Genomic DNA, 27,968 nt, shown 5'->3' with positions numbered 1-27,968 from the left:
GATTTTAGACAACTTAAAGACGACTCAATGTTTAGAGCGCAATTTATGAGCTATAGCCTTTGTTATAATGTGTCATGTGGATAAAAAGTTTATTAAATTAACAAAAACTGCTGTAACACAAAGAAAGTGTACAATGTTAAACTCAATTATTCTTTGTGAATGCTATAGTGCTGTAATAAAGTAGCTTGAATTGATCCAATTAATGATGGAAATACTTTTATAAAGAACAGCTTGCGTGTGTACTTATCTTTCACCATAAAATAAATATTGAAGATCAAAAATAATGGCAAAAACATTCAGATCCTCTTCTAACAATAAAAAGAAAGGAAAAATGGGAAAGTTCCCGAGACCCTCGTGGGATGTGGTTGTATTTAGGAAGGAGAAGGAGGTGGGGGGAATTTCCAGTAAAATGCCCGGCTGTGATGAGAGCTTCCAGGAAAAGAGGAGCAGGCCGAGGAGGTGTATAAAAGCAGGCACCTCAGCCAGTATACCTCAGAGTCAACTCATCTCTTGAGACTGAAGCACTAACAAGACTTCTCAACAGACTGTTACATATTAATGAAAATGGTGAGTGGAAGAGTCTTTACTTGAGCTCTTTTAGGGGCATATTTCTTGAACGTTTGCTTGAATCTTTGGTCTCATTTTTGCTAACCTCTTCTCTTTACTGTTTCAGACTTGTGGACCTAAAACTTCAATGTGGATCAGCTTCACCTTTCTCTGCACAAGTAGGTTAATCTTCTGCAAAATACAACCTTGTTTCTCATCTTAACATTTCAAACCCTTCCTCGTTGCTCTGACATCTAATACATGTCTGTGTCCTCCCGCTCAGTGCTGTGCACGTGGTCTGTTGCACACTCCTGGTCCTATTTCTACTCCAACAGCAGCATGACCTGGCAGAAAGCTCGGACCTGGTGCCGGACACATTACACAGACATGGTGGCCATCCAAAACCAGGAGGAGATCGAACATCTCAACGAGTGGCTGCCCAAGAGAACCAGATACTACTGGATTGGGATTCGCAAGATCAATAACGTGTGGACCTGGGTGGGGACCAACAAGGCTCTGACTGAAGAAGCAGCTAACTGGGCACAAGGAGAACCAAATAATGGAAAGGAAGGGAAGAATCCAGGGTTGAATGAGGACTGTGTGGAGATGTATATAAAAAGGGATCAGCAGGCTGGAAAGTGGAATGATGAGAGATGTGGGAAGTTAAAGACTGCTCTCTGCTACACAGGTAAAGAAAACTACAGATTTACCTGCTTTGTTTTTCTACTTGTGTGATGCTATGGTTAAGTTTTATTGTTTTCTTTCCTTAGCTGCCTGCAAGAATGACTCCTGCCAGTATGGAGACTGTGTAGAAACCATCAACAGTCATAAATGTGTTTGCCATGAAGGCTTTTATGGAGAAAAGTGCGAACACGGTAAGAAAATAAAACCTTATTTAAATCCTAATTTCAAATCTCTCGCAGCCAGGTCATGATATGTGACTTTGTGTTGTTTTCTCTGCAGTTGTGAAGTGTAGAGAAGATGAGGTGACAGTCCCGGATAAAGGGAGAGTAAACTGCACTCACAAGTATGGTGAATTTGTCTTCGATACCTCGTGCCAATACTCCTGTGAGGAAGGCTATCAGCTGAGTATGCCTGGACCCTTGACTTGCACAGCATCTGGAGAGTGGTCAGAGCAGCCTCCTACATGTGAATGTGAGTTTAAAGGAATGTTATTCTAGGCAATGAAACATCTAGTTTCAAGTGATCACATTAAGAGTGACCCAGTTATACTTTCACAGTGATGAATTCTGCTGCAATGTTTTCTCATGGTCCTGTTTTCCGCAGTGGTTCAGTGTCAGAAGATGTCTCGTCCATCAAGAGGATCCATGCAGTGCTCTGGTCCACTGGGCCCATCCAGCTATAACTCCACCTGTGTGTTTACATGTGATGAAGGCTATGCGCTCACGGGATCCTCGTCCAGTACCCTGAGATGTGAAGAGTCAGGGAATTGGAGCAGCTCTCAGCCACTTTGTTCAGGTATACTCACCTTCTAGATATGCTTTTAGCCAAAGTTTGTTAAAAAAAATGCTCACCATTTTCTCTTTTTAAGGCTTCTTTTAATAGTTTCTGTTTCTCTGTGTTGCAGCTGTTCAGTGCCCAGATCTCAAAGAGCTTGAGAACGGGGCGATCACCTGTGGAGATAATGAAGACTCAAGGTTCAGCTATGGAAACACCTGCACGTTCAGCTGTGCTCAAGGCTACCAACTGGTAGGACCGAGCAGGGTGACCTGCACATCTGCTGCCGAGTGGAGCGAGAGAATGCCTCGCTGTGAAGGTAAGAGCAGCTTTGAGTCCAATATAACACCCGAAGAGTACTTTTTATTCCTTTCTGTGGCACTAAATTCACTCTTTTCTTTTCTTAGCTATTACTTGTAAGGGTCCGGAGGGAGATGTTCATCTGATCACTGAGTGTAACCAACCCATGACTGATTTGAGACCAGACTCCACCTGCAGCTTCAGCTGTGAAGCAGGATTTGAACTGCAAGGAGCAGAAAGCATCCAGTGTTCAGAGAATGGAGAGTGGAGCACCACCATACCAACCTGCAAAGGTAGCATGTTTAAAAAAACCAGTGGAATAAACTTTCTTGATGTATTCACTCTGAATTCTGTGCTTAATCCTTTCGCCTCATCATCTTTTTCTTCCAGCAATGAGCTGCTCTGCTCCTGAGGTTCCAGCAAACGTCCAGATGAGCTGCAGCCCCTCTTCACCGTCTGACCTGACCCTCCACCCTGTTGGTATGGTCTGCACTTTTAGCTGTGAGGATGGCCATGAGCTGCAAGGTGCACCCAGCATGAAATGTGCACATTCAGGCCACTGGACCTCGACACCACCAACCTGCACAGGTAACACACATGCAACCAATTCACCTGCACTGTCCGAACTAACTTAATTTGCATGCACAAGTTTTGTTCTCGTTTGTTTGATTTGTGTAACTAAAGAAGATCACATTTTAAATAACATGTGATGGTCAGCATCTAAATTCCTGCCGTCTTTTCCCACAGCAGTGAGATGCCCGTTGCTTGAAGCTCCTGAAAACGGTCAAATCAACTGCTCCAACGATGGGCAAGTGTACAACACCCAGTGTTCCTTCACATGTGATGGAGGTTACTCAGTCTACGGCCACAGCCTGCTGATCTGTGACCGTACTGGCAGCTGGACTGGAGAGAAACCCACTTGCCAAGGTAAACAAAGACATAATGGTTGAAAATAATTGAAATGAAACATCAAAATTTCAATTAAGGGTTAAATCACTAACTTGTTTCCATGTCTCCACAGCTCCAACTTCTCAGACCACAGCCGTTGTCTCTGGTCTGGCCACAGGGGGCACTCTGTTGTCAGGTCTATCTGTGGCCATGTGGATCCTGAAGCGAATGAGACAGAAAGCGAACAAGTTTGAGTTGAACAGGTAAGATAACTGTTTGTGTTGATTGAGTCACGTTTGTCATTAATTAAAATCTCTTTGAACAAACTGTAACTGTAAGGCTCATCTTGTTCTTTCTTTTTGTCTTTTTACAGCAACTCTGAGATAGAGCCTCCCCCACAGTATTACAAAAACAGCATCGACAGTCTCATCTAGAGGGCAACAGTATTCCTCTGAGACAAGGACAGACGCCTTCATTCATCTGTGACATTACTGTGTTAGTCATAACACTGTATGACAGTGAGAGATATGTTTCATTACATGTTTGTATAATGTTAAGCTGAATTTCAGGATGTGCTCTGTGTCATGTTGTCATGTTCAGACACATATTTCCTCCCGATGGGAGTTTTATATTGAACACATTGTTCTGAAGTTTATGAACATGCTGGACAGGAAGCTCCATCCATGTTACCGTAACAGAATGACTGGGTGATAATCTTCTTGATGTATGACTGTGACTCATTTTTCTGTTTTGATGTCAGTATTTATGTGCTATTTATTTAATAGGTTGCATTTTAAAATGTTTGATCATATGCCTATGTTTAAAGCAGTGCTTTGTTTGTTTTGTTTTTTTTTTCATAATAAAACTTTAAACTTCCATATGATTGGGTCCTTCATTGTGATCAATTTTCATGATTATTGTACCCCCCCCCCCCCAACAACAAAAAAAAAAAATTAAAAATTAAAAATACATAAATACATAGATAAATAAAATAAATAAAATAAACAAATAAATAAATAAATAAATAAATAAATAAATAAATAAATAAATAAATAAAATAAATAAATAAATAAATAAATAAATAAATAAATGCTTTTAATGGCAGCACCTGCAGCCGAATAACTTAAAGCACTGTTGTCGCACTGTAAAACAAGATCAAGATTGCACATTACACTCCTGGCAAAATCTTAAGACTGTGGAAAAATGACAAGAATTTGAAAGTCACAACTGATGGATCCTAAGCGGGTTGTAAGTAGAGCTTCAAAATGCAAAAAATAAGGAAAAAACATCAAGAGACAAAAAATAGAGGGTTGCTAGTTTATTGAAAACTGTGTCTAAACCAAGAATGATGGGGTTTTGGTGGGCAGTGGTGATGAACTTTTGATCACCTGATGAACTGTCTGTTTGAGTTTAAATATGTGAATATGATAGTTCTAAGTATATTTTTCCCCCCAAGTCTTAAAATTTTGCTCAGAGCAGTACTTGTCTGGACAAAAGTATTCAACAAAAGGCTCTAAAGTCTGTATTGCAAAGAACACTTCTTAGTGGAGACCCTAATAATATTATTATTATTATTATTATTAATAATAATAATAATAATAATAATAATAATAATAATAATAATAATAATAATAATAATAATAATAATAATAATAATAATAATGATTATTCAAAAAATGCAATAAATAAATAAATAATAATAATAAAAACAATAATAATAATCCCTTCATCCCTCTTTGAAAAATGAACATTTCATGGTGAAAAATGGGGACAAATGTGGAAAGATCACTTGTGCGCAGAAAGGATGTAAGAAACTTCAGTTTGAGCCAGTGTAAAAATACTGTTCATAAAGCATAAAGTCAGTCCATAACTGCACAAACAAACAGGCACAAGAGTTGAAAAATCAGCCATGTACATGACACCAGGTTATTCCCACACATTTTTCAGATGTATCTATGCTGACTCAAAAGGACATTATGCATTTTCTCAGTGGCTGAAGAGGAAATGCATCACTGCCCTAATGTCCTTGTCTGTGACCTCAGGTACAAAGGTTTGGAGAGGTCTGTTGTTATATAACAGTGAGAGGTATGCGAGGAAGGAAGAGACACAATTTACTGCTGAGCTGAATGGTTTTTACAGATCACCACTTATATTTGTTTGTTTCCCAAGACCCAGAGTCTTTTGTGTCAGCGCTTGAGCCGAACCAGAAATAAAGATGAAATCTTGCATTTGAGTGAAAGCAACAAGTAGACAGTTTGACCTTAAAAGAAATGTCAGGATGTAGAAATGCAGTGCCACAAAAAGTAAAGCCAAAAGATCCTTGAGTTTTGTAGGAAACTTTAATGCACACCAAGCATTTTTACGCTGTGGATTACATAAAGTTTGAAAGCGCAAATTAATTGATTGTGATTTGATTCCAGGCTTCATGACCATGACTATGTTCTACTGCAATCTAAAACCCATTCAGCCTTTTTTTTGTGAGGAATTGTTACATATACCCCATATTCAACCTTTCTCAGGAACAGGTGGCACTTCCCAAAAGGTCTGCTTAAATAAAACAAGTAAAAAAAGTCAGTCGTACATTTATCATTCACCACCTACAGTCAGTCTGTACCGTAAACATCCAGGTATTATCCATAAAGAGCCGAAGAGCTTGAGAGAAATATAAAAGCCCACCACTGGCTCACACTTGCAACAACCACTTCTACAGCTGAGGTAGTCTGATAAGGAAAATAAAGAGTTTTAGATCATTTCACAAACCACATCTGGGTGGAGGCTTCTCTCTCAAGTATTTGTTTGATGACTTTAGCTGTACTACTTTTTGTTCTCACTAGAGGTTCTCACTTTGAACCAGCATCAGGACTAAAAATGAGATTGATACTTGTCTTCCTCCTTGGTGAGTTTTGGTGATCTGTCAAACGCATGATGTAAGATTTAAAGTATCTTCTGATGTGAGACAGAGATTTTATCATTATCTTTATTTTCCTTGAAACAACAGGCTGCTACCTAGCTGAGACTACCTTTGGCTGGACATATCACCACCACAAGAGACCCATGAACTGGACCCAGGCCAGGGAGTGGTGCCAGACCAAGTACACAGACATGGTGGTCATCCAAAGCCAGGAGGAAAACAACTACTTGGTGTCAAAGCTGCCAAACAGAACTGGGGCTCCGTATTACTGGATAGGAATCACCAAGCAACATAAGGACGAAAACTGGACCTGGATTGGAAATAACAGCACATGGATTGGTGAAGAGTCCTGGGCGGATGATGAGCCCAACAACAACCACAGCACTGAGTTTTGTGTGGAAATCTATGTGAACTTTGGAGTAAATCGGGGAAAGTGGAACGATGAGAAGTGTGCTAAAAAGAAGTACCCTGTCTGTTACCAAGGTAAATAAAAATACTGAGGGTTGCTGCAGCTTAAAAATGCGACACGTTGGTTCAGTGTTGTTATTTTTTTCTTCACAGCCCAATGCAATGAAACGTTGTGTGAAAATGGGAGATGTCAGGAGACCATCGAAAACACAACCTGCCTCTGTGAACCTGGCTTTGAGGGGGACAGGTGCCAAAGAGGTGAGAAGAGAGAATTCTTTCTTTTTTTTTTTTTTTAATAACAAGGTGATTACAGCTTTATTGCTTCATTTTTTTTTTTTTACCAGCTAACCTGTTTTGTTTCACCTGTATTTCTTTGTAAGGGATACATCACACAAGCAGCTTATAAGCAGAGGTAGCTGAAATTATACATTACAAATCTATTTGAAGAGTAATAGCAAAAGCTGAAAGAAGTTAGAAGTAAAGCTAAATTATTAGAGAGCTTACTGCTAAAAAGCTTATTTACCTACTGAAGGTTTAACCCCTTACTGCTTGAATTAATCATTTAAGCATTTATATATACAAAGAGAGAGAAAGAAAGAATGTTCTTGTGTGTTTTGCATTCTTACAGATGCTATATTGAGTGGGGATTGTACATTTATTTGAATATTACACACATATGTGTTACAGCTAAGCTATATTATATTCACAGATATGAAAGGTTTAGCCTCTTACCAACTATTTGTGAAATAGTGCATTTGATACAACACTTGGTGTGTGTAGAATATGAATCAAAAGGGAACAGTGGGACACAAATGTCATTTCAACAGTATCATGACCTGACAGGGTATGTTGCAAATGTGTGACATTAGGCATCTAGGGGTTAAGGTCATATGAGGTCGTTACTACATGTGAAATGAGGGCATGGAAGAATTTTTGTCTCAGGGTCCCCTCTCCCTCTCAATTATCTTTTGCTTTTCTGAGGAAGCTTTGGTCGATCTCTTTCCCAAGAATTTCATCTGTGTAGCTGTCTGACTCGCAGTGTTCTTCAGAATATGAGATACGTTATTTTTGTCTGATTTAAAGCATGGTTATCACAAGCCGTGCATCTGCTTCCTCCTTTCCTGAGGCCACAGCTCAGGATCACTTCTACCACATTCATCAAAATACTTTCATCAGCATGGAGTGAAAAATGTTTTGTTTTCACAACAGACTGATTGAGGTTGATGTTACATCAGTGGATCCTCCATCAAACTTTGACCTGTTTGTGTCCATAGCTGTGCAGTGCCCCCCTTTGTCTAATCCTAGTAACGGATACCTGAGCTGCTCTGGGGGAAACCTGACCATCAATTCAACCTGTCAGTTTAAATGCCACCCAGGCTTCCTGATGGTTGGACCATCAGATGTCACCTGTGGGATGCCTGGGCTCTGGAGCGGCCCAAGACCTACTTGTAGAAGTAATTCACTGACAGTAATATGTTTAGTTATACATGTTATTTTAAAAGCATTATACATGGTTTGACTTATGATAAACACTAAAACAATGAACTCTTTTAGGCTACAAACAGGCTCTGCTTGCTGTTGCTGGATGTGGAGCGCTCTCAGCCTTCTGCTGCATCTGTTTGTGCTGGATGAGACGCAGAAAAAGTTTGTATTTCTCAATTTTTAGTCACTGTTATGCAAGCAAGAGTTATTACAACAGACTTCTATATTGATCTGTATGCCTGTTAACTTCTTACAGGAAAGAAACTTGCTCAAGTAAGGTGAGTGTTGAAATCTACCCAATACAATGCCACTGTTCTTTGCTGTATGAGAAACAAACTAAGATCTTTCCTGAGACGCCGAGTTTCCCGTTGATATCAGTTTAATCCTCCCTCACAGGCAGCCAGCAGCATTTGGTCCATCCAACGAGGCTCTGGAATAAGGGACTGCTGAAACTTAATATATATTTTATTTAAACAAGTATACAATGACCAGTATGTTTAACAAATGTTCATTTAAACACTTTGTATAAGAAGAAACCAAAACAACTGATTGCAGCACAGGCTGTATGCTGGGATGGTTGGTTAGCTAAGCATATTTGTTTGTAGTATATTTTGAATCTGTATGGACATGATAAATGTTGCTCTCAAGTTTTATTATGTTAGCTGGTAAAAGCATTTTAAAAATGCAGCTTGTTGTGTTTTGACTAAAAATAAAATTATTAAAACAAAATTTATTTGGTTGCAATTAATGTGCGTGCTCATGTGTGTCAAGGTCAATGTGTGTGTGTGTGTGCATGTGTGTGTACCAAAAGTGCTATGGGTGTTGGATTAGTGCCCTTCCTGAAAGGAAGTTACAGCAAAAGTGATATTACAAAATGTGTTGACTCATTCACTGAGGGACAATTAAAAGTTGGCCATCAATCATCAGCGCTGCGCTGTAAATGCAGCACCAAGAGTGAGTGCCTGAGATCGGTTTAAAGACACCTGAAATGCCAATGTAAGTATTTTACATTCATTCTGCATAACTAAACTTTGTTTTTTGATGCTTTTTATTTCTTTTTTAATTCAATTAATTTTCAAAAACAATAATGTCAGTCTTTTCATGCTTATATGCAGATAACAAATAACACTGTGTGTCTTTTCAGATGTTGCAGAAATCTGGGAATACTTTACTAAGCCTGGCTCAGATTCTGCTGGTAGCCACACTCATTTTATTTTTTCAAGGTCGGTCTGCTCTAGCAGGTTCATTTCTTTTCATGCTTCTTTACTACTCCATTTTTTTCATTGTATGTTTACCTAATTTTAGACCTGAGCAGCAATGGAGGAGCACAGGCATGGAGCTACGGCTACAACAACAGTCCAAAACGCAGGTGGGCAGAGGCCCGTCAGTGGTGCCAGGAGCACTATACTGACATGGTGTTCATCAGGAGCAAAGAGGAAAATGACTTCCTCAACAATCTGCTGCCGCTCAACTCAAACTACTACTGGATAGGGGTTAAAAGAGAAGATGGGGAGTGGATTAGGGTTCAAACCAAACAGCAGGTGCCCCTTGAAGCTCAGAACTGGGCACAAAATGAACCAGATAAGTTACCAGCCCGAGACTGTGTGGAGATTTACGTTAAAAGGGAGGCAGACACGGGCAAGTGGAACAATGAGGGGTGTCACAAGAGGAAGGGAACTGTCTGCTACACAGGTAAAACACTGTTGTTTCTTTGGCCAATGGATTACTGACATATGATTTCTTATTTCTTTAACTTATATCAGAATTTCTCTGTAAATCTGCAGCCTCTTGCAAACAGCATTCGTGTAGTTCACATGCTGACTGTGTGGAGACCATCGGGAACTACACCTGCGAGTGCCATCCTGGCTTCCAGGGATCAAAGTGTGAAGAGGGTGAGTAATATTATCACAACGTGATTAAATGACCCATGACCTCTTTAAGTGGAAAGTTAAAAAGTGTAACCTTCTCCCTCTTTCTCTAACTTTTTATTAACCTTTTTTTTCTCTTAAGCAATTGAATGCAAACCCTTGCTGGATCCAGAACGAGGTTCTCACTCCTGTGTTGATCCCTATGGGTCTGGTCATTTCAACTCTTCCTGCCGTTTCCAGTGTGAACTTGGCTTTGAGTTAGAGGGAGTTCCCCAGTTGCTCTGCCAATCCAACGGTCAATGGGACCACCCTGTTCCTCTTTGCCAAGGTACTCTGACAGAAAATCAAAAATAACCCAAATGCCAATGATACCAGAAAAACAACTCTCCCCATCTGTTCTAGTGAAACAGTGTCCAGCTCTAAACCAGACCATCATCAGTGCAGGCAGTATGAACTGCAGCCACCCTATAGCACCTTACAGTTACAACTCCACCTGCAAGGTCACGTGTGATGAAGGCTTTGAGATCAGGGGACAGGACTGGATACAATGTGGGGACAACGGCAAGTGGACCGCCAGTGTCCCAACATGCACAGGTAAAATACCTGTCATACTTTAAAATACAGTGTAAGACTGACACATTGTCTGAATCTGACTGAATGTCAGCACTGATCATTTTCATGTCTTGTGGTTTTTAACTTTTTCTAACTCTTAACCCCCCATTTACAGATTGGCCACTGCCTTAAATCACACATGGCTGTCCCAGTATTTAGTCATAACCGGTCTAGACAGAAAAACAGATTACATGCAGATCACATTACAACTTCACTTTACACTTATTTATGCCCATGCTGCGAAAACATCATTGTCATTCCAAGTGAGTCTCCTGTTAGAGTTTCCTGTGACTGTGAATTATGTCAGCATGCTTATTCATACTCCCACCTCATGCACCCACAGTGCTTGTCAAATGTTCTGTAGACCTTTTTTCACAAGAGCAGTTAGTTCTGTGTGATAATCTGTGTCACACAGTGAAAAAAAAAGTTCTCACATTTTTTTTCCTGTGACGGCAAACATGGCATGTTTCGGCACTTTTTGGCCGTTCTCCTGTGGCTCAAGGTGAGAACTCAACTGCCAGGAAACTATGACCACGACACTACTCATTAAGCTAATAAATTTTCAATGAAAATACTTTTTTCATGCAATGCGTGTGTAATCAATTATAGATTGAGCCCAAAGTGGAGCTCTTCATAATAATTAAGTTTATCAAGCTTTAATGTTTGTTTTGTAAAACACACAGTAAAATAAAACCCCAGCATGTCTCTCCTCTGTGATCTTACAGCAAAGAAATGTCCTTATTTGAGAGATCCCGCTGATGGCTCCTTACGCTGCTCTGGTCCCCATGGAGAGTTTAGTTTTGCTTCTCGGTGCAAATCAACCTGTAATGAGGGCTTTCTACTGAATGGGACAGCAGAAACTGAGTGCACTTCTCTGGGCAGGTGGACCACACACATCCCAAACTGCACAGGTAAAAAATGATCTGTTGTACTCTGTCATGATCAGTTTTTGGTAACTGTCCTATTTTACACTAACACTGTGTCATGTCACACAACATTGTATCATATCTTTTCTGTGAAACTACTCTGAGAATATGCTTAATAAGCATTAAATCTTGAATTTCATGGGTTGTGGAGAACTTGTATGCCACTCAAAATCTCTAATTTATATTTTTGTTGTGTCCTACATGTTTACTTTCCAGCTAAAACATGTCCCACTCTGAGCTCCCCATCTCATGGTGAAATTTTTTGCACTGGTCCTCATGGAGACTTCAATTTTGGCTCTCGTTGCACATCAACCTGTGATGACGGCTTTGTCCTACATGGGACTGCAGACATAAACTGCACCTCTTTGGGCAGATGGAGCACAGAGACCCCTCATTGCTTGGGTATATTTGTCTATGATAGTTTGTCAATCTGAGTCCTCTTTGTTTAATGGTTTAGATTTACTGACCTTGACATGCTTAAAATGCCTGTCTCTTGCTCCGTTTCCTCACCTCCAGCTAAGAAATGTCCCTCTCTGAGTGCCCCCTCTCATGGCTCCTTATCTTGCACAAAACCACATGGAGAGTTCAGTTTTGCTTCTCGATGTACATCTAGCTGTAACAAAGGCTTTATCCTGAATGGGACTGCTGAAACAAATTGCTCTTCTCTGGGCAAGTGGACTTCAGACAGGCCGCGTTGTTCAGGTGAGATAAATCTATTCTTTATTTGTTGATTGTGATAAACTTAAGAAGAAAGACTCACACCCACTTTTGCATTTACTTATCCCAAGAATATTTAAGTCTTGTTGGAGACATCTCTTTTTACCACTTTGCTTCAGTTCAAGGGATCTTAGTCTAAACTTGTGCTCATTTGTTTGACTTTATTCGTAGCACAACCATGCCCTCTACTGGCAAAAGCTCCACATCATGGGAAGATGAATTGTAGCCATCCGCACTCTCCTTTCAGTTTTGGCTCCCTCTGTGACTTTGAATGCAACGAAGGGTTCAGGCTGAGAGGAAAGCCAACCCTGAGATGCAACCAGTCAGGTGTCTGGAGTCACAATCTACCCGCATGTCAGCGTAAGTGTACAGAATGAGCTTTTAATTACAAGTTTTGTCTTAGTGATCCGATTGAGTCATTAAAATTTCTTTCCTCCTCACCTTTTAGCTGTACAGTGTGGTGCATTTCAAGCCCTGTCTTTGACACTTTCCATGAACTGCTCAAATCCTCTGGATGAATACAGTTTTGGCTCTCAGTGTCATTTTACCTGTAAAGAGGGATACTCTATGAATGGGACAGAGATGCTGTTTTGCTCCTCGAGTGGATTTTGGAATGACACTCTTCCATACTGCATGGGTAATTTTTTATTATTATTATTATTATTATTATTATTATTATTATTATTATTATTATTATTAACGTATAATTATTATTATTATTATTATTATTATTATTATTATTATTATTATTATTATATATTTTTCTTGTACTTAAGTTGATATAGTTGAGTTAATAAGTTAACTGTTCTTGGGGTGACATAACTGTGATCTTTCGGTGTCTCAGCCGAAGGTATGCCACTGGGGGCAGCTCTGCTGATGTATACCGGTATAGGAGCAGCAGCTGTTGTTGTGCCTCTTCTTCTGGTTGGTCTGGTTTTCTTGATAATGATGCAGTTAAAGAGAGGAGGTGACTTTCTGTAACTGTCTTTGCAATCTTATACAAACACATACAGCACATTGTGGGCAGCATTTATAATTTATATATATTTGTTATTCTTACCTTTGCAGAAAATCCAATCGTGTCTGATGCACCAGTGTGGGGCGACAGAGACAATCCAGCGTTTGAGTTTTGATTTTTTGGTTGTTTTTTAAGACTTAATTTTTTTAAAGTAAATATCTTTAAATACTCACATTTAATGGATGTTATTATCTCAAGCTTTCTTCTAGATGCAGTTTATTTCTAAATAATGAAATTGATTAAACATAATTAAATAATGAAGAGTACTTTAGATGTTTTTCATGCAGACTCTCTCTTAAATCCCATTAATTATTAAAAAAGAATATATGTCTTGCTTTTTGTTCTGCTTGTATATTGCTTGTCAATAAACTATCAACAATTTTTGCTCCTTAATTTATTTCATTTCCTTTTAATGACTCAATTACTCCACTTTGATCGTATAAAAGTCATTCTGTGTCATAGGGCTCAGTATGTGGTGACCCTGGTCTGCTGGTGCTGCCCATTTAACCTTACCTTTCAGCAGGAACTTTGATAAGAGTGGGGCAGGGGGGCAGGGGGTCAAGTGGGGATATGGCAGAAAACCTCTGAGATTGCCAAAGTGCCACAAAGTGTGAGTTTAGCACATTTAATAGCCAGAAAGCCCCTGTCACAGAGTGGTAAGTAGGTGATCTATTATCAACGTGTCAGACTGGGCACGGATCCCATATTGAGGGGTAATTCCTCACCCCACTGTAGCCACTGTATTCGGAACATGCGGTCAGGGGAGGCAGATGAGGCAGAGCCTAAAGAGTAAAAAATTACCAGTAATGAAATATTTTTTTATGTTCTAGTTCACTGGTCTGAGCTTTAAACTATTTTTATTTTTTATTCAAACAATGTCCTTGATGACACAGTAAAATTTGCTGTTTTTGCGTATTTCCTGATCAAATTTACGGGCAAAATACGTTAAGATTATCAATATTGACAAAAAGCGACAAAAACAACACCTGGCCTGTAGGTTTAATCCTTACCAATGATAAGTAACGGTAGGAGCCCTCCATGCTGCCTAGCAACAGAAATACCAAAACTGGTCATTTACTAGCATATCATGTTGAGGCTAATCGCTCAGAAGCAAGGTATCAAGTTAGCAGTACATTAAGCCAGATAACAAATGCAGATGCTTCATTACAGTATCTTTACTTAGTTTTGATAAAATTTAATATTAAAGTTGATTTTTTTTTCCCCAAATGATTTTGTGGCGCCCCCTGGAGGCCACAGCGCCTTTGCCTATTTCTAACGGGCCGGTGTTGTGTTAGCTCGTGCCTGTTTCTGTCTCTCTTCAGGCCTCCGATATGTTTTCAGAAACATTGTAAAATGCACTCTGAATTTTTTTTTTTTTTTTTTTTAATAATCAGGCTAATGTATTAAAAATTTGAAAGTTACACGTCAAATATGCTGATGAAAACCGTGGGATGAAACCATAGACTGTAGACTGTATAACAGATAGTATTTGCCCTCACTGAAGGGGGGCGTACTTGAGCTCACAGATTCACGTTGCTGCCGTTCTTCTACGCAGAGACGTAGCTAGCTGTAATTCCAAAACGATTTAAGCCGTTGCAGTCTTTTCATGCTGAAATTTTGCTCCAGATGAAAACCAAACATGGCAGCTGTTTGTGTAACGTTAAAAAAAATTCTCTAAGCTGGACTACTAATCAAAGCGGGATATACTCAGTAAAGGAAGACCGACACCGGAGCTTAAAGGTCTGCTTCAAACACCAGGTCAGAACAAAACCTGCTGATATACAAGTTTGTTAAGTCAGGCTGCTTCGCCCTTTGTTTTGCTCATAAATTTGTACATCTGACACTGCATCACCAGCCATGAACCTCAGCGCAGAATTTAATGAGCAGAATCAAAACTCGTATTGGTTAAAAATTTGCATTTTATTCTTACTTATTTGTGTCTCATTCATGTTAAGTGCAGTATTGCTGTTGTCTGGTACCCTATTCTTCCTGAGTGTTAAATGTAGGCTTTACCCTGAGACTTTAAATGCTGCAAAAGGCCAATGGAGTATCTTCAGCAAAGCGTGTGCATCTGTCTTGGCGCTGCAACAGCATGAAGCCAATTAAAGCAGTTAAAAGACAGAGGGTTTGTGGCCTGTGCTTGGCATAAGGGGTGCAATAAATAACCAAACTGTTGACAGAGAAGTGTTTGGCTACCGTCAGAATAATAATGAGGTTATTGCTACCTGCTGTGGCTGTATGATCATGGTTTGATCATTTTTTCTCGCCACCCACTGCTGCTGGCAGCCACATATGCAAGCCAACTGTGCACAGACTTGTGCACGAGAAGGAAAAAGACCTGCAGGTGACCACCTTGGCTTCTTTCCCTGATAGTGCATAAGTCTGGCCTTTCTTCCTGGAGTACAAGGACAGGAACCCACACTACAGAGTGATTTTCATTCAAACACATGCACCCCAAAGACACCTAAAGCAGATACAGACACAGATACAGAGGCAGACTCAAAAAGCACACACTCTATATACTGTTCTGCACACTTCTTGAGCTCTGGTTGGCAGTGGCATACCTCGGTGACAGACAGTTAGATTGTTCCTGACCGTTGACTTGCGCTCTCTGCTCTGGAAGGTCTGATTTCATAGTGGGAAAGATGAGACGGGTCCAGGAGAGGGTTCATGGCTGGGGCAAGGAGGCATTGCATACAGTGGGGGCTTCATATCTCAGTGTCACCCTGGGCATTCTCCCCTCACACAGCTTTCAGCCCCTTCGTTGTCTTGAGGGTTTTCTCAACCTCCTTCCCCAGGATAGGTGCATTCCTGCTGGGCACAGAGCCTGGGTGGTCCCCCACTCCCCAATCCTGTGTGCTTAGACTAGAGGAAGGAAAAGGCAGAAAAATGCAGCGAGGGCCTTTGACCGTGAGGAGCACAATGTGAGCGTTGATGATGGCGGCGGGGATGTGATGCTTACCTGCCACTGACCCATACAGCTGTCACAGCCCAGGGTTTTACAATCTGATGATCCGCCCGACAGCCAGGGGAAGATGCCTCACTGACCTGTCACCTAGATTGGACCGATTAGAACCGAGGATGGACTGACCTGGCTTTAACCCTCAGCATGAATACCCCATCTTTATGAAAAATCTGCCTGCTTTTGTATATTGACTCCATATGAAGTACTCACAGTAACATTACCATTATTTATTCATTGATTCATTCAAGTTAATCAGCATACACACATTGTAAGAATAAATACAAATACACATCCAAACAGCTATGTACATTTGTAGATGCAGATATAATCTTATAACCAACATTCAAACATAGTAAGAGAGGTCAGAAAGTATCGTGCATACACAGTCTGTGTGTACAGCGGGACCGTAAAGCATAAGAGGCAGTCGTGTATTCGTGTTTACATGGAGGTGAGCATGGTATATTGCAAGGTATCACAGTCTACCCACGTCCCCTTGGCAGTGGCTTTGCAACCACCTCAGTGTACTTGTGCATGGTACGGAGTAGACGGATCAATCTGATCTCCTCCCTCAGGAGGTGAAGTAAGAGTCCTGCATGGAGTAGAGACGGTCAATAGGGGTGAGCAGAGAGGAGTCACCCAGAGACAGGCAGTCGGTGTCAGTCATGTGATATAGAGGGTCTCTATCCAAGTCACTGTAGAGACCTTTGAAACCTAGAAAAGACACAACATCACTATTACTGGGAAATCCAGCTAAAAGCATCTCCATAATAAGTTAAGCTTCACCCTGTAAAATCCATGGTTGAAATTTCTAAAATTATTTGACTTCATCTGAGAAAGTGTATTTTAGAAGTAATATCATAATTTTGAAATGAGTTAAAATGCTGTTGCGTTGCATTATGAATATGGTAAGATCCATATGTACAGTGAACTTGAACGTCCAGAACACTTCAGTCTAGGGCTGAACAATTAATCAAATTTAAACCGACATCGCAATGAAATAGAATGAAATTTTCAAATTGCAAAGGCTACAATCCCCCCCCAAAAAGCTTTAAAGTGCATTTCAAAAGTACAATCCACGCGTTCAGATTTCAGTGGTTGAGCCGAACCTTTTTTTTTTTTTTTTAACATTACTGCACTTTAGTTCTTGTTTTGTTACTGATGAGGAATCAGTAAGATTTTAATACTTTTAATATTTATGTTCACACAGTGCTCCTTTTTTATTTTACAAAAAAAGTGCACTCCACATGTTGACATGTTTCAGTGGTTGAGCTAGAGATCTGGTTGTATTCCCATTTCTACGCTTTATTTAGTGTGAAGATCATAGAATAGAGGATGTGCTTTGTTCCTTTCTCTGATTTATTCACGGAAATAATGATAATAGTATTACAAGTCTATAAGGCTCAAAGTTAAATCAACCAGTCAATATTCTGCTGTGATTGTATTAGTTAAATGAAGATACATTATTTGAATCAATTCATGCATCAGTTAATCTCATTTTATCATAACATGTAGACCTGGCCTACAGGAAAGAATTGTTTATATATTGACAGCACCCTTTGTCATGTTGGTCATACTATAGAACTTTTTTTTGCTTGTGTTGAGTAAATAATCGCAATCACAATAATGGCCTAAAAAATTTTGCAATTAGATTATTTTCCAAAATCGTTCAGCCCTACTTCAGTCTTAACTACATTAACTTTGCCTTTTTGACCCAGTGTATTGTATGTGTAGTATCTCTGTATAAGTAAAGATGTACCTTGAAGAGCTGTAACAACAGTCTGATTCTTGCTACAAATGACAGTGAAATCAGGAATACATCTGCAATTGGTTTAAAAAAGGCGCTATATACAACTCAAAATAATACAGGACATAAAAATAATCTAGTGTTTATTTTATTCTGTTTCATTTAACTGATCTAACACATTATGTCATTTTAAAGTCTCAGAGCTACTATGAGCGTTTTTTTCCATTTCATGTTAGCTTCAGTGCCCCCTGTAGGCCAAGATGTACATCACATCTTTTTTACATGAGCGTGTAATCTGACTGAATGCCTTACTGCTAGATGCAGTGGCTTTGCCGTGCAAAATCAAAAAACAGCAACAAGAAAAAAAAACACTGTGTTTTCTTTTTTGTTGTTAATGTTGATTTTCCGTTTCCCCTATGGCTTTCATGTGTCTTTTTGTTGTCCTGTTTTCTTTTTTTTTCTTTTTTTGGTCATGTTTTACACTTCATGGCCAATGTAGATTTAGAAGTAGAATTAAGTACTAACTGTAAAGCTTTTGGGGGGACAGCATAAAAGCCTGAAGAAATAACTAAAAAAAATTCAAATGTAATCTACCAAAGTATTTAAAATATTAACATAGTGTTAATCATTGCTCTTGCTTGTGGTCTCTTGCTCTGTGTTATCATGTTGAGGCATCAGTTTCAGTTTGTTTTGTAACCACAACCCAAAACTTCTTACAGTAGCTTAAATTCATCATTTTACCAGTAACAAAAACTTTGTAGAACATGATTCCAAAAGTTTGACTCTCTACTAATGTTTATTAGAGGTCTTTGTTTACCGTAGGGGTGCATGTGATCCCCTGGCATCTGAGGAGGGGTCAGGCCCTGTCTGAAGGGGTCCATGTCGTAGTCCTGCTGCTCCAGTGTGGTGATTCCTATCTGCTGCTCCTGCTGCTGCATGTGAGAGTAAGAGGACCCCAGGCGCTCGATCTCTGAAGTCAGACTGCCACGGGAGGGAGCTGTGGGGTACAAGAAACACAGGAGGTGGTGTGCTCAGTCAAAGCTTTCAGAGTATTTTTTTCTCTGTTTAGAAAATATAACACTTTTGCAGCTATGTTGCAGTTTCTCACTTGAGTTATGAGCTGGGTGTTCCCGCTGCTCCTGAGTCTGCTGTTGCTCTTGCTGCTGCCTCCTCGCTAGTTTCTTCATCTAAAAAGACACATATCAAGCACATGTAACTCCACAGTTCCTCTGCCACCCAGGCATAAGAGTGTGTTCACTCAATTGCAAAGTATTAACAGTGAGGCAAAGGACATCTTTCAGTGGCGCAGGGAAACCACACATGAGCCCACTTTGTGAGGAAATATGGGCTTTAATCTGCAGTGATCTCCAGTGAGATGTCATCAGTTTCCTGTATGAACAGATAACCAGGCTGATTTCTGTGTTGGCATACAAACACAGTGCAGAAAGAGGCCTTTTATTAGTAGTGCATATGAGTGTGTGCATGTGTGTCAGTGTGTGAGTGTGTGTGCACTATGTATTACTTTGGCTCTTTGGTTCTGGAACCAGACCTGCACCACCCGGACGCTCAGACCAGTCTCTGCTGCCAAGGTCTCCCTTACCTTGGATCAAGATACAGGAGGGAAGGAGGGAGGGGGAAGGGGGAGGATAGAAAATCAGAAAAAGAGGTTATTTGAAGGTTAGAAAAAACAGTCCTAGTCAAACACGATGGAAAGCCTAAATATTTATAAAATACACATTTACTGTCACAGTGTGAGGTTGGCTGTTTTTTCCTCTTTGTAGCTTATGGCAGAAGCTCACTGTCATGGTTTTTTAAGTAGACTTCAAAGGTAACTCTATGAACCTGCTTTTAAGCTTCCATGATGCTGCTTAGTGTAATATCAAAAACAAACTTTATATCATGAATTTAACATTTTTAAAAAAAGAGAGATCGAACAACCATGCAATAATACAGAAATAAAGTTTTTTACCTTCCGGCAGGGTTTGGCTGAGACCTCAAAAGAGGCTTTAAAAGTCCGTCTTTGTTGAGTGGTCAGAATAGTGCGTGGCCTTTTGGGCCGTTTGCTGTCCAAATCTTCTGATCTGACTCGCCTGCCTGTCATCCTCCCAGGTTCCTCTTCCTCCTCTTCTTCCTCCTCCTCATCACTTTTAACTGAGGGGAAAAGACAAGACAGAGAATGAGCGACCAAAATATATCATCAAAACTCATCAAATCAGACTCAGATATTGTAGTCATCAGACGCATATAGTTATTTACTGAAAAGGAGTATTTTAATTTGGCCAATCCACGTCCAATATGTTTTTCCCCAGAATATTTTTGAACAACCTTGATCCTCCTAAAGCCACAGGATCACTAGTTTGTATTAAAAGATAGAAACCACAGTAGTAGTAGCTCTAATCTTAAACATCAAAATAAAAGGTTCTTAACAATGTCTTATACAATATAAAATAGCTTTTTTCAGCGCAGGGTTGCTAGAAACTGAGCTGTTCCCTGAGTCTTTTTTTAAACCACTGTAGATGATAATTGATGATGGCACTGCTTTCAAGTTTTCAACCTGATCTAAAAATGTGAATATTTCACATCTTTTTTTAGCCACAGGTTAACTTTTACCTTAAAAATGTCCCAGATTTCTAGTTAGCTGTGCATAACAGTACGCATATGAGTTGTAAAACTGCACTAAAAACTCAAAGAGATGAGCATACACAAAAACACAAACACACACCTGTGTTGGAGGAGGCCGGGCTGGCCACACACTGGTGGTAGTCGTCTCTGGCACACAGTAGCTGTCCCTCCCTGAGGACGCAGCGGTCTCCAGTCTGCAGGCGGCAGGAACAAACGCTGCAGGTGAAGCAGCGCAGGTGGAACACAGCAGCCCCTGCACGCAACACCAGCTCTGCGGGGGAGATGGTCTCCGCACAGCCCCCACAGCGCACGGCAAACAGACTGCAGGGAGGGGGAAGGAGAGTTGGGGGTTTACAGGGGAGAGAGCAGAGAGAAATTGAGAGTGGTTAGCAAATAACTCTGAGTTGTGCTTTTGTTTGTGTGACTAGAGTTGGAGTAAAAGCTGGGACACTTGAAGATCCCTCTCTGTCAGGAGGGGGAAGAAGAAAAAGCTTGGTTGACTCAGGGAATGTTGCTGAGTCGAGCTGTCACTCAAAACAACTGCCAACCTGACTCTCCCTCCTCCCCTCTTCTCCCACTGCCCCAGCCGCGCAGACACATACCCACAGCATGGCGGGTGTGCATCTTAGCGCCTGGCAACCAGCACTGGTGGGCTCAGCCTCAGAGACTGTTGCCGTGGCTCCGGCTGCCGTGTCCGAGGCTGTGCTCCTGGGGAGGCGAGAGAAAAGCTCTCGGCAGGCCATGGCTCCAGGCAGAGGGGGGGAATCAGATGTCTCGGTGGGAGAGGCTGAGCCACTGGTCCCATGAATTATCTGTGGAATTATCCCTAAGTCTGCTTAACCAGAGCGGGACAAAGACAGAGCCAGCCCCCGAGCAGCAGGACCATTGTCCGCTGGCTGACACCGCCACATTTTGGGTCTGTCACGCAGGATGATGCGTCATCATTCTGGAGCTGGTGTTTGTCTCAGTCCTGACTGGGTCACCAGAGCAGTCTGCCCAGAGGCATGAGAAAGTGATCGGCTTTTTACTTCATGACTTTGTCTCCACATAGGAGTAGAAGGAGAGTTGATTTCAGGTACTCGCACAAGTGAGAAAAATTAGTGTTTATCATGTGTTGGGCTTCTGCTGGGCCAACCTCAGGCATCATCTTACTGTTTACTGCAAGAAAAACTGTATTCTCAATACTCTTTTTATCATAAATTTAGTCCAGGAAAAAAACCCCACATTTTTTAAAAATATTGTAGTTTATTTTCATTTTATTCTAATTTCTGTTCTTGTCTCTGCGACACAAAGTGTGCCTAGTGTTTACTAGAAAACCGAGCAAACGCTAGGGGTGGGGTATCCCTGTAAAGGGTCTGGAGCTTCCACATCCTGAAGTCAAACATTTCTCAGACCTCTCCTTGTTGCTGTGGGGTCGCTGGGGAGACACTAAAGCCTCTTCCCAGCAGCTCAGGAGGGTCAGACGAGTTGCTTGACCTGTCCGAGTTGTTTCTTCCACAGCCTCAGTGGTATGTGCTTTAATATGGCCAACATACCATCCGTGGTATGTGCGTGCCTGTGGCAACACAAGATGCATCCAGGAAACATTTTCACAGGAAGTGTAGTGGAGGAAATATTTGAACGTTTCTCTATGATACAGCAGAGTACTTCATTTAATGTCTCAATGTGATGCTAATGCTACATGGCAGCGATAGGGAAACCCTGCGCATTAGTGTTCTTATATTTCGAGAATCGCTTTTCCATTATGCGCCTTGTCCTGTTTGTCTCATTACAACAAGTATTCCTAAGCGTTGTTAATGCAAAGGTAAGAGTACCTCCCATACTTATGGAGCAGCGCAAGGTGTTTAATATTTCAGAGTTTCCGCTGATGTGATTGGCGTTCAGAGGCCATGGTCGGAGAGCGGGAACACTCAGTCACGCTGGATTTAGTCATTGCAATTAGTGACACGATCATAATGGAGAAATAAGTCAGCAAAATCCCAGCTCCTGCACGCAGACACGGCCAGAGTCAGGCACTCTAAAAGTTGATGCACTTTAACAAACACATTTAGTCCAGAGGATGATAGCCTCTCTTATTGTTCCTCTTGTGACCTCAGTGCTGGCCTTTAGAAGTCAAGCCAACAGACTGCTGGTCCAGTGGACATGCAGAGGTACAGATCCTGTTTCTGGATCAGGTTAACCTGGATCAGTCCCCCAACACACACCGTAACACAGTGTGTATCAGATAGAGATCGGCGGGCCAAGTGCACTGACAGTCAGGTTGCTGAACCGATGACCAATCTGATGTCCAGTTCACCTGTCCACTGAACCGCTTGGCTGAGCTGAATCTGCAGACGATCTGCGACACCTGAACATCACATTACACAGGAGTGCAGAGTGTCTGCTACAGGTCAGACAACATGGCTATTCAACTCACAGGGACATTGTCTGCTTTTGGTTTTAAACTTCTCTTACAAAACTTAATAGTTTACTTTATCATGAAACAAATTCTTCAAAATCTTATATTGCAAGAAGCTTTCTCTCAAACCTAAAGTCCAAATCATTATACCGTTTATGTTATTATAATTCCAAATACCTTTTTTGAATGCTTTTTTTCTGAAGACTAGCAATAACAAATGCTTCAAATCATTAAGATCTGCAATCATAATAGCTTCTAAAAGTGGAAAAACTCTTAAGACTGATCACCGTCTGGATCCAGAATTTTTGGAGGATTCTGTATCATTGTGAGATAGGGCGGGCTACAGCATATGTGTATATAACTCCACCATAAATGGTCGGATTGCTTTGCAAAACAATACAAAACAAGGTCACCATAATTTCTGACAGATTTAAAAGTAGGATCCAGATCCTGGCAATATCCTGGGTATTAAGATCTGGAATATGAAATATGTACTGGGTCATCATAGTTTTCAACACTGTCAGGAAACAAATGATCGTACAAACCTGCAGCTAAGACTTAAGTGTTGCGTGACAATCACAATATGCTTGGTGGGGGTCTGTGCTCTCTGAGTGCTTTTCTAGTTTTTTAATTTGGTGATTTGTTTTTTATCAATTCTTTTTTTGCTTGAAATTGGAAAGAAGCTGGATTAAAGTTGCGTTTGTCCTGTTACATCTTTATTTTTGATGATGCACAATGTACCCTTTTCTGTTCAGCATATTTTGGCATTATCGTCTTTGAGCTTCCATGAACAGGCCAAACCCGGTGGTCTATCAGCACATACGCACAGGAGAAAACAGGCCAAACTCAGACTGGAGCTCCAGCGTGTTAGGAAACAAATGTTGTCACAGTATGAAATAATCGACACTTACGAGCTGGCTTCACACGCTGGATCATATGAAAGGGAGGGAGCTGTACACAGTTTGAACTGAGAGAGAAACACTGGCACAGTTTTTAAAAACCCTCATGGTAGACAAAAGCAGTGCTCATGTGTAATAAGGAGCTGTAACCACACACAAGGATGGAGCAGGAAGGTGGTGATGGGAGAGCTCAGAGGCAGAGCTCTGGCACCCGGCCTCCTGCTAATTGGTCAGGTCAGATAACTCACGGTCGGCTGGGCGTCGTCCCATCGCTCGACACACGGGCTGCTGTGAGTCGAGCCTTCCAGATGCCACAGCACATAACGCCAGGGCTCATGGAGCGCTCTGTCCCCCAAAATAAGTTCACACCAGCGGCATTGGTCTCTGTTGTAGGAATGCAGCAGACCCTCTGACATATGGCTCTGCTCTCCTAATTACCCCTCAGTCCAATTCTCTGCAATTCAGCCAAGTGTTATCACCCCATGCTAAGTACTTAAGTTTGAGTGCTTAGGGGAACCGCTAAGATTTGAGTTTTGTTATAAAAATTGAATGGGGGATGCAGCATCTTGAGTTTGAAATATGTACTGCACTGATAACTTTATGAAAACTTTACAGACTTTATTAAAATTGAGTTTAACACCGATCAGCTGATAGTCAGTACAAAACAGACACACACGTAACGTCTATGGATGACCATTTATCTTTTATGTTTTTCTTTGTGATTAGGTACAAAGGGAGTAGTCTTTAATCCTAAATTTGTGCAACTTATTTTTTATGTGATTTTTCCTTTTTAATTTTGTTCTTCATTTTCTGTTGCTCACCTTTCCTGTTTGAGCAAAAGCAAAAGAAAATATTTTGTGAAAATAAATGTTTGCCCATAAACTCAAGGAAATTTTAAAGAACGCAGGCTTCAAACATGCCTGACATGTTATCGATAATACCACAGAGTAAGATACAATAAAAATAAATTATGACCACTTAGATATGGTACAATGCCTTAAAATATTATATAATGAGATTCTGTTGTGCAAAGTCAGTCGGGATCAAAATAAACAAACAAAACAAACAAAAATCTTATCCAAACTTTGGGTATTTAACCAAACAAATGGAACGGCTAGAAACATTTGGCATTTGCTTTATAACTACAGAAAAACAAACCAAAAAAAAAAACAAAAAGTCTTCCAATAAACTTAGACTAAGTAAGAAGTACGTAAATCTAAAAACTTGAAAACAGTGAGCTCCTTAAAGAAGTGATAACATTTCATGTTTTGGCAGATCCGTGATCATTAAATTGTTCAGCAATAATGTGAGCTCAGGGTGCAGCTTTGATCTGGCTCGTTAGGTGAGAGCATATTTGGGAGGAAGAAAGAGAGGATGAGGCAGTGGGCGGCTGTGGGTGATGCTGGTGAGAGTTTTGTGGGGGGTGCCTTAGCGACTAGACCATATGTTGTCCCCAGCTTGCAGTTGCCACGCCGATGGGCCTCCAAATTTTAACACATTTTGACAATGTGTCAGTTGAGCTCTACCCCTGGTTGTGTGCTGTATGTGTGTTTACTGAATGTTTGTGTGTAAAGGTGTGACTGTGTTATTTTGATCGTGTGCACATGCTTGTGTGTGTGTGTGTGTGTGTCCGTCCACTATCCAAAAGTGCTCTCACATTCCAGCTCCCTCACCACCCCTTCCTCCTCTAGTCACCTTGCTCTCTGGGTGTGCTGTGCCAAGTTTCCTTGAAGTCAACTAACGCTGAATATGTAACTGTCCCACACACGCTGCCTTATTCTTTAACTATAAATTACACACAAGTGTAGAATAAAATGGTGAAATTGTTTACCTTCTTCTAAAAAGGTACAATAAAGAGAAATCATTAGTTCTCCTACTCTTCCTGCCCCTGCATCCCTCTCTACTTCTCTCTCTCCCTAAAACACACACAAACGATACTCACATGTTCTTTGTCAAGGTCAGATCTGGACAAAGGTTCTGTTGTTAAAATTACCTGAATAACCCAAAATAACTCCTGACTTTGAGCCAAAAAGATAGAATATGGTGTGCATAATAGTAGTAATAAGATTTTTTTTTAAAGAATATTATAAAATAGTTGGAAGCTGATGTTTGTACTATAAAGATTTTTTTCTTATGAAAACTAAAGTTTAAACGATTTTCTGTAAGATATGCATGTGCTAAGGCTGTTGATAAATGAGATAAGGATGTCATTGATTTTTAACTATTAAAGAGAGAAATTGATTCGCCCCAGGTGTGATTTTGGAACTTTACACATTTTTTCCAAAGAAGATTTCAATAGAGGTGAAATGGTCATTAAAGATACTCTTTCTGAATAAATGACACTAAAAATTCCAAAGAACCAGAAACAGGTTTGTGTCATCAGTAAAATCTCGTCACACTTCTATACATGAGGCAAAAATTTGAGCCCAAGTTTTGTCACTTTTAGGTTTGAATATAAAAGAATAATATATATCCACGACTCACTCAGCGTAATCCCTCTTGCAGTAAAGTTTGTGGTCCCGTAGAAAGCAGGAGTTGGTGAGCGCGTCCCCGCACGCGGCGCACCGCACACACTCCTCGTGCCAGAGTCCGTCAGAGAGACTGAGCAGGAATCTGTCCGAGATCAGCCGGTGGCATCCGGCACACACTGCCCTCTGATCCATATCTGCAACCATGGAAATCCTTTAATTATATTAGAAGACTTTTCCGTAAAGCAGGACGCAGCTGAACGAAGTTTGATGGAGGGGTCACAAAACAACAGTTTACAGAGATAATAATTTGATAAACTTATCACCACAACAGAATTGTGTGAAACTGTTTTTTATTTAACAAACAGCTTTACACTAAAAAATTGATTTTAGTTCAGATGAGGGAAAAGGGGGGAAAATGACATTTGTTTACTAAAAAGTGTAACCAGCACTGTGAGCAACAAATAAATTAAGTCTGTTTGACTCACATGTTTCAGGAATGGTTCAGGAAATCAAACGCCCAAATTAAATACATAGCCTATTTTAAAGAGTTAGTTTATTTTCTTAGTGACTAATACGTTATAACGCTCCAATTTTATCAAGTTTTAACACATTTGCCAAAGCAGATATTTTTCTTTTTTTAAGTAGTATAAAATTAAATGATTTAGTAGACTTTTAGAAAGGGCGTTATTGATAGAAAAAAAAATGAATTGCTGTTCTAAGTCTACTGTTTATAGATTTGAAGAAGCCTTTTACCTTAAAACGGGAGCTTTATGTCGGTGGTAAAAGTATTTGGGTTCTCTGCTCTGGGTCCCTCTCAGAGCATCTCCGGCTTTAGGGACTCCTGCTGCAACTTTCTGTCCTCAGCAGAGAGATAAACACCTTCCCCGTGTCTCTGTTATTGGCGATTTATCTATCAGTTATCCTGTTAGGACTGAACGGGAAGAGGAGAGAGAGAAAGTTCCTCCATGTGCAGGTGCCGGTTACCTCTCCGCCTCCCTCCCTCTTCTCTCTCTGTTTTCCTCTGTCTCACACTTTCTGACCGCGTGTGTGTTTGAGTGTGCGCGCGCGCGTCCTCCTATGTTAGCAGTTATCATTGACCAGAAATTATACTTTTTTCTTTATTAACCGATATCACTGTAAGAGTTAAGGAATCTAAGAGCATGTCGACCGGCCAGATATGCCATAGTTTAAGCAAATCACTGATACTTTTTAGTAATAATTTCAACTTGATTTTGGGGTTAGCCATTTACTAAAAAAAACTTGGTTTTAGTTTGTAAACATCATCGTGTGTTGTTTGCTATCACATTAAAAATTGCAGGAGAGGCTTCTGATAAATGGTAAAAGGCGGGAAACATAAATATTCAACAAAAGAGCCTTAGGGCCAACTCGACGGTTTAAGATTATTTAATTTCCGCAAAACGTCAGAGTAGGCTATTTGTACACACCATTATCGCTATGGGTCAAACAGGTGTTCCAGTAAGCTCTCTCTTTTATTGTTGTAAATTATCCCATTCTGTATCTGACTATCAACAGACATCGTGAGTGGCTGGGCTTCCCATTAATGTGAAATTAATAAGGGGTTAATCGACCTGTCTGATGGTTTGGTCTGTCTTCGTTTTATTTAGCCGATGTCTTCATTTTATAGTCCCTAAGATTCTTAGTAGTAAAGTCTTGGCGGTGGTGACTTTCGCACTGACCACAAACTGTACAACAAACCCAGAGACTGTTTCTTTGT

The 27,968-nt window shown here is 40.5% G+C and overlaps 4 protein-coding genes across 4 annotated transcripts; 3 read left to right on the top strand and 1 right to left on the bottom strand.

The window, feature by feature from the left end:
- Positions 1–500: 500 nt before the first annotated feature.
- LOC141788979 (E-selectin-like) lies at positions 501–4,033 on the top strand. Its single transcript, XM_074668206.1, has 12 exons — positions 501–567; positions 674–725; positions 830–1,234; positions 1,317–1,421; positions 1,510–1,701; positions 1,834–2,025; positions 2,135–2,323; positions 2,412–2,597; positions 2,695–2,892; positions 3,052–3,231; positions 3,326–3,455; positions 3,566–4,033. The coding sequence occupies exons 1-12, from the start codon at positions 559–561 to the stop codon at positions 3,624–3,626; spliced, it is 1,899 nt and encodes a 632-aa protein (XP_074524307.1). The 5' UTR covers positions 501–558; the 3' UTR covers positions 3,627–4,033.
- A 2,212-nt stretch (positions 4,034–6,245) lies between these two features.
- LOC141788980 (L-selectin) lies at positions 6,246–8,518 on the top strand. Its single transcript, XM_074668207.1, has 6 exons — positions 6,246–6,586; positions 6,665–6,769; positions 7,786–7,965; positions 8,066–8,155; positions 8,250–8,271; positions 8,390–8,518. The coding sequence occupies exons 1-6, from the start codon at positions 6,247–6,249 to the stop codon at positions 8,430–8,432; spliced, it is 780 nt and encodes a 259-aa protein (XP_074524308.1). The 5' UTR covers position 6,246; the 3' UTR covers positions 8,433–8,518.
- Positions 8,519–8,894: 376 nt separating this feature from the next.
- On the top strand, positions 8,895–13,417 carry selp (selectin P). The gene is made up of 13 exons (XM_074668205.1): positions 8,895–8,989; positions 9,138–9,216; positions 9,299–9,685; positions 9,778–9,885; positions 10,004–10,189; positions 10,264–10,455; positions 11,199–11,384; positions 11,616–11,801; positions 11,916–12,101; positions 12,288–12,476; positions 12,565–12,753; positions 12,961–13,083; positions 13,185–13,417. The coding sequence occupies exons 2-13, from the start codon at positions 9,138–9,140 to the stop codon at positions 13,247–13,249; spliced, it is 2,076 nt and encodes a 691-aa protein (XP_074524306.1). The 5' UTR covers positions 8,895–8,989; the 3' UTR covers positions 13,250–13,417.
- A 3,106-nt stretch (positions 13,418–16,523) lies between these two features.
- On the bottom strand, positions 16,524–27,156 carry lmx1a (LIM homeobox transcription factor 1, alpha). The gene is made up of 8 exons (XM_074668742.1): positions 26,987–27,156; positions 26,247–26,427; positions 20,566–20,786; positions 19,813–19,994; positions 19,366–19,443; positions 18,952–19,030; positions 18,661–18,840; positions 16,524–16,810 (listed from the first exon to the last, which is right to left on the bottom strand). The coding sequence occupies exons 2-8, from the start codon at positions 26,423–26,425 to the stop codon at positions 16,668–16,670; spliced, it is 1,062 nt and encodes a 353-aa protein (XP_074524843.1). The 5' UTR covers positions 26,426–26,427; positions 26,987–27,156; the 3' UTR covers positions 16,524–16,667.
- Between the last annotated feature and the right edge of the window lie 812 nt (positions 27,157–27,968).

This window comes from Halichoeres trimaculatus, unplaced genomic scaffold (genome assembly GCF_033239565.1).
Source record: "Halichoeres trimaculatus isolate MK-OKI-2021-1 unplaced genomic scaffold, fHalTri1.1 fHalTri1_scaffold_4, whole genome shotgun sequence".
Classification (NCBI taxonomy): Eukaryota; Metazoa; Chordata; class Actinopteri; order Labriformes; family Labridae; genus Halichoeres; species Halichoeres trimaculatus.
The sequence above is the reverse complement of the archived record's forward strand: the minus strand, read 5'-3'. Positions and strand labels throughout refer to the sequence as shown.

Coding starts and splice junctions, on each gene's coding strand:
- lmx1a (XM_074668742.1), bottom strand. CDS start 26,425: ATGGATCAGAGGGCAGTGTGTGCCGGATGCCACCGGCTGATCTCGGAC. Junction 20,787..26,246: donor TGCAAGAGGGATTACGCTGA/GTGAGTCGTGGA, acceptor CCCTCCCTGCAG/TCTGTTTGCCGTGCGCTGTG. Junction 19,444..19,812: donor CAGCCAAACCCTGCCGGAAG/GTAAAAAACTTT, acceptor TCTTGATCCAAG/GTAAGGGAGACCTTGGCAGC.
- selp (XM_074668205.1), top strand. CDS start 9,138: ATGTTGCAGAAATCTGGGAATACTTTACTAAGCCTGGCTCAGATTCTG. Junction 9,886..10,003: donor GGGATCAAAGTGTGAAGAGG/GTGAGTAATATT, acceptor TTTTCTCTTAAG/CAATTGAATGCAAACCCTTG. Junction 12,477..12,564: donor CAATCTACCCGCATGTCAGC/GTAAGTGTACAG, acceptor CTCACCTTTTAG/CTGTACAGTGTGGTGCATTT.
- LOC141788979 (XM_074668206.1), top strand. Junction 1,235..1,316: donor GACTGCTCTCTGCTACACAG/GTAAAGAAAACT, acceptor TTCTTTCCTTAG/CTGCCTGCAAGAATGACTCC. Junction 2,026..2,134: donor CTCTCAGCCACTTTGTTCAG/GTATACTCACCT, acceptor TCTGTGTTGCAG/CTGTTCAGTGCCCAGATCTC.
- LOC141788980 (XM_074668207.1), top strand. CDS start 6,247: ATGAACTGGACCCAGGCCAGGGAGTGGTGCCAGACCAAGTACACAGAC. Junction 6,587..6,664: donor GTACCCTGTCTGTTACCAAG/GTAAATAAAAAT, acceptor TTTTCTTCACAG/CCCAATGCAATGAAACGTTG. Junction 8,272..8,389: donor AAGAAACTTGCTCAAGTAAG/GTGAGTGTTGAA, acceptor CCTCCCTCACAG/GCAGCCAGCAGCATTTGGTC.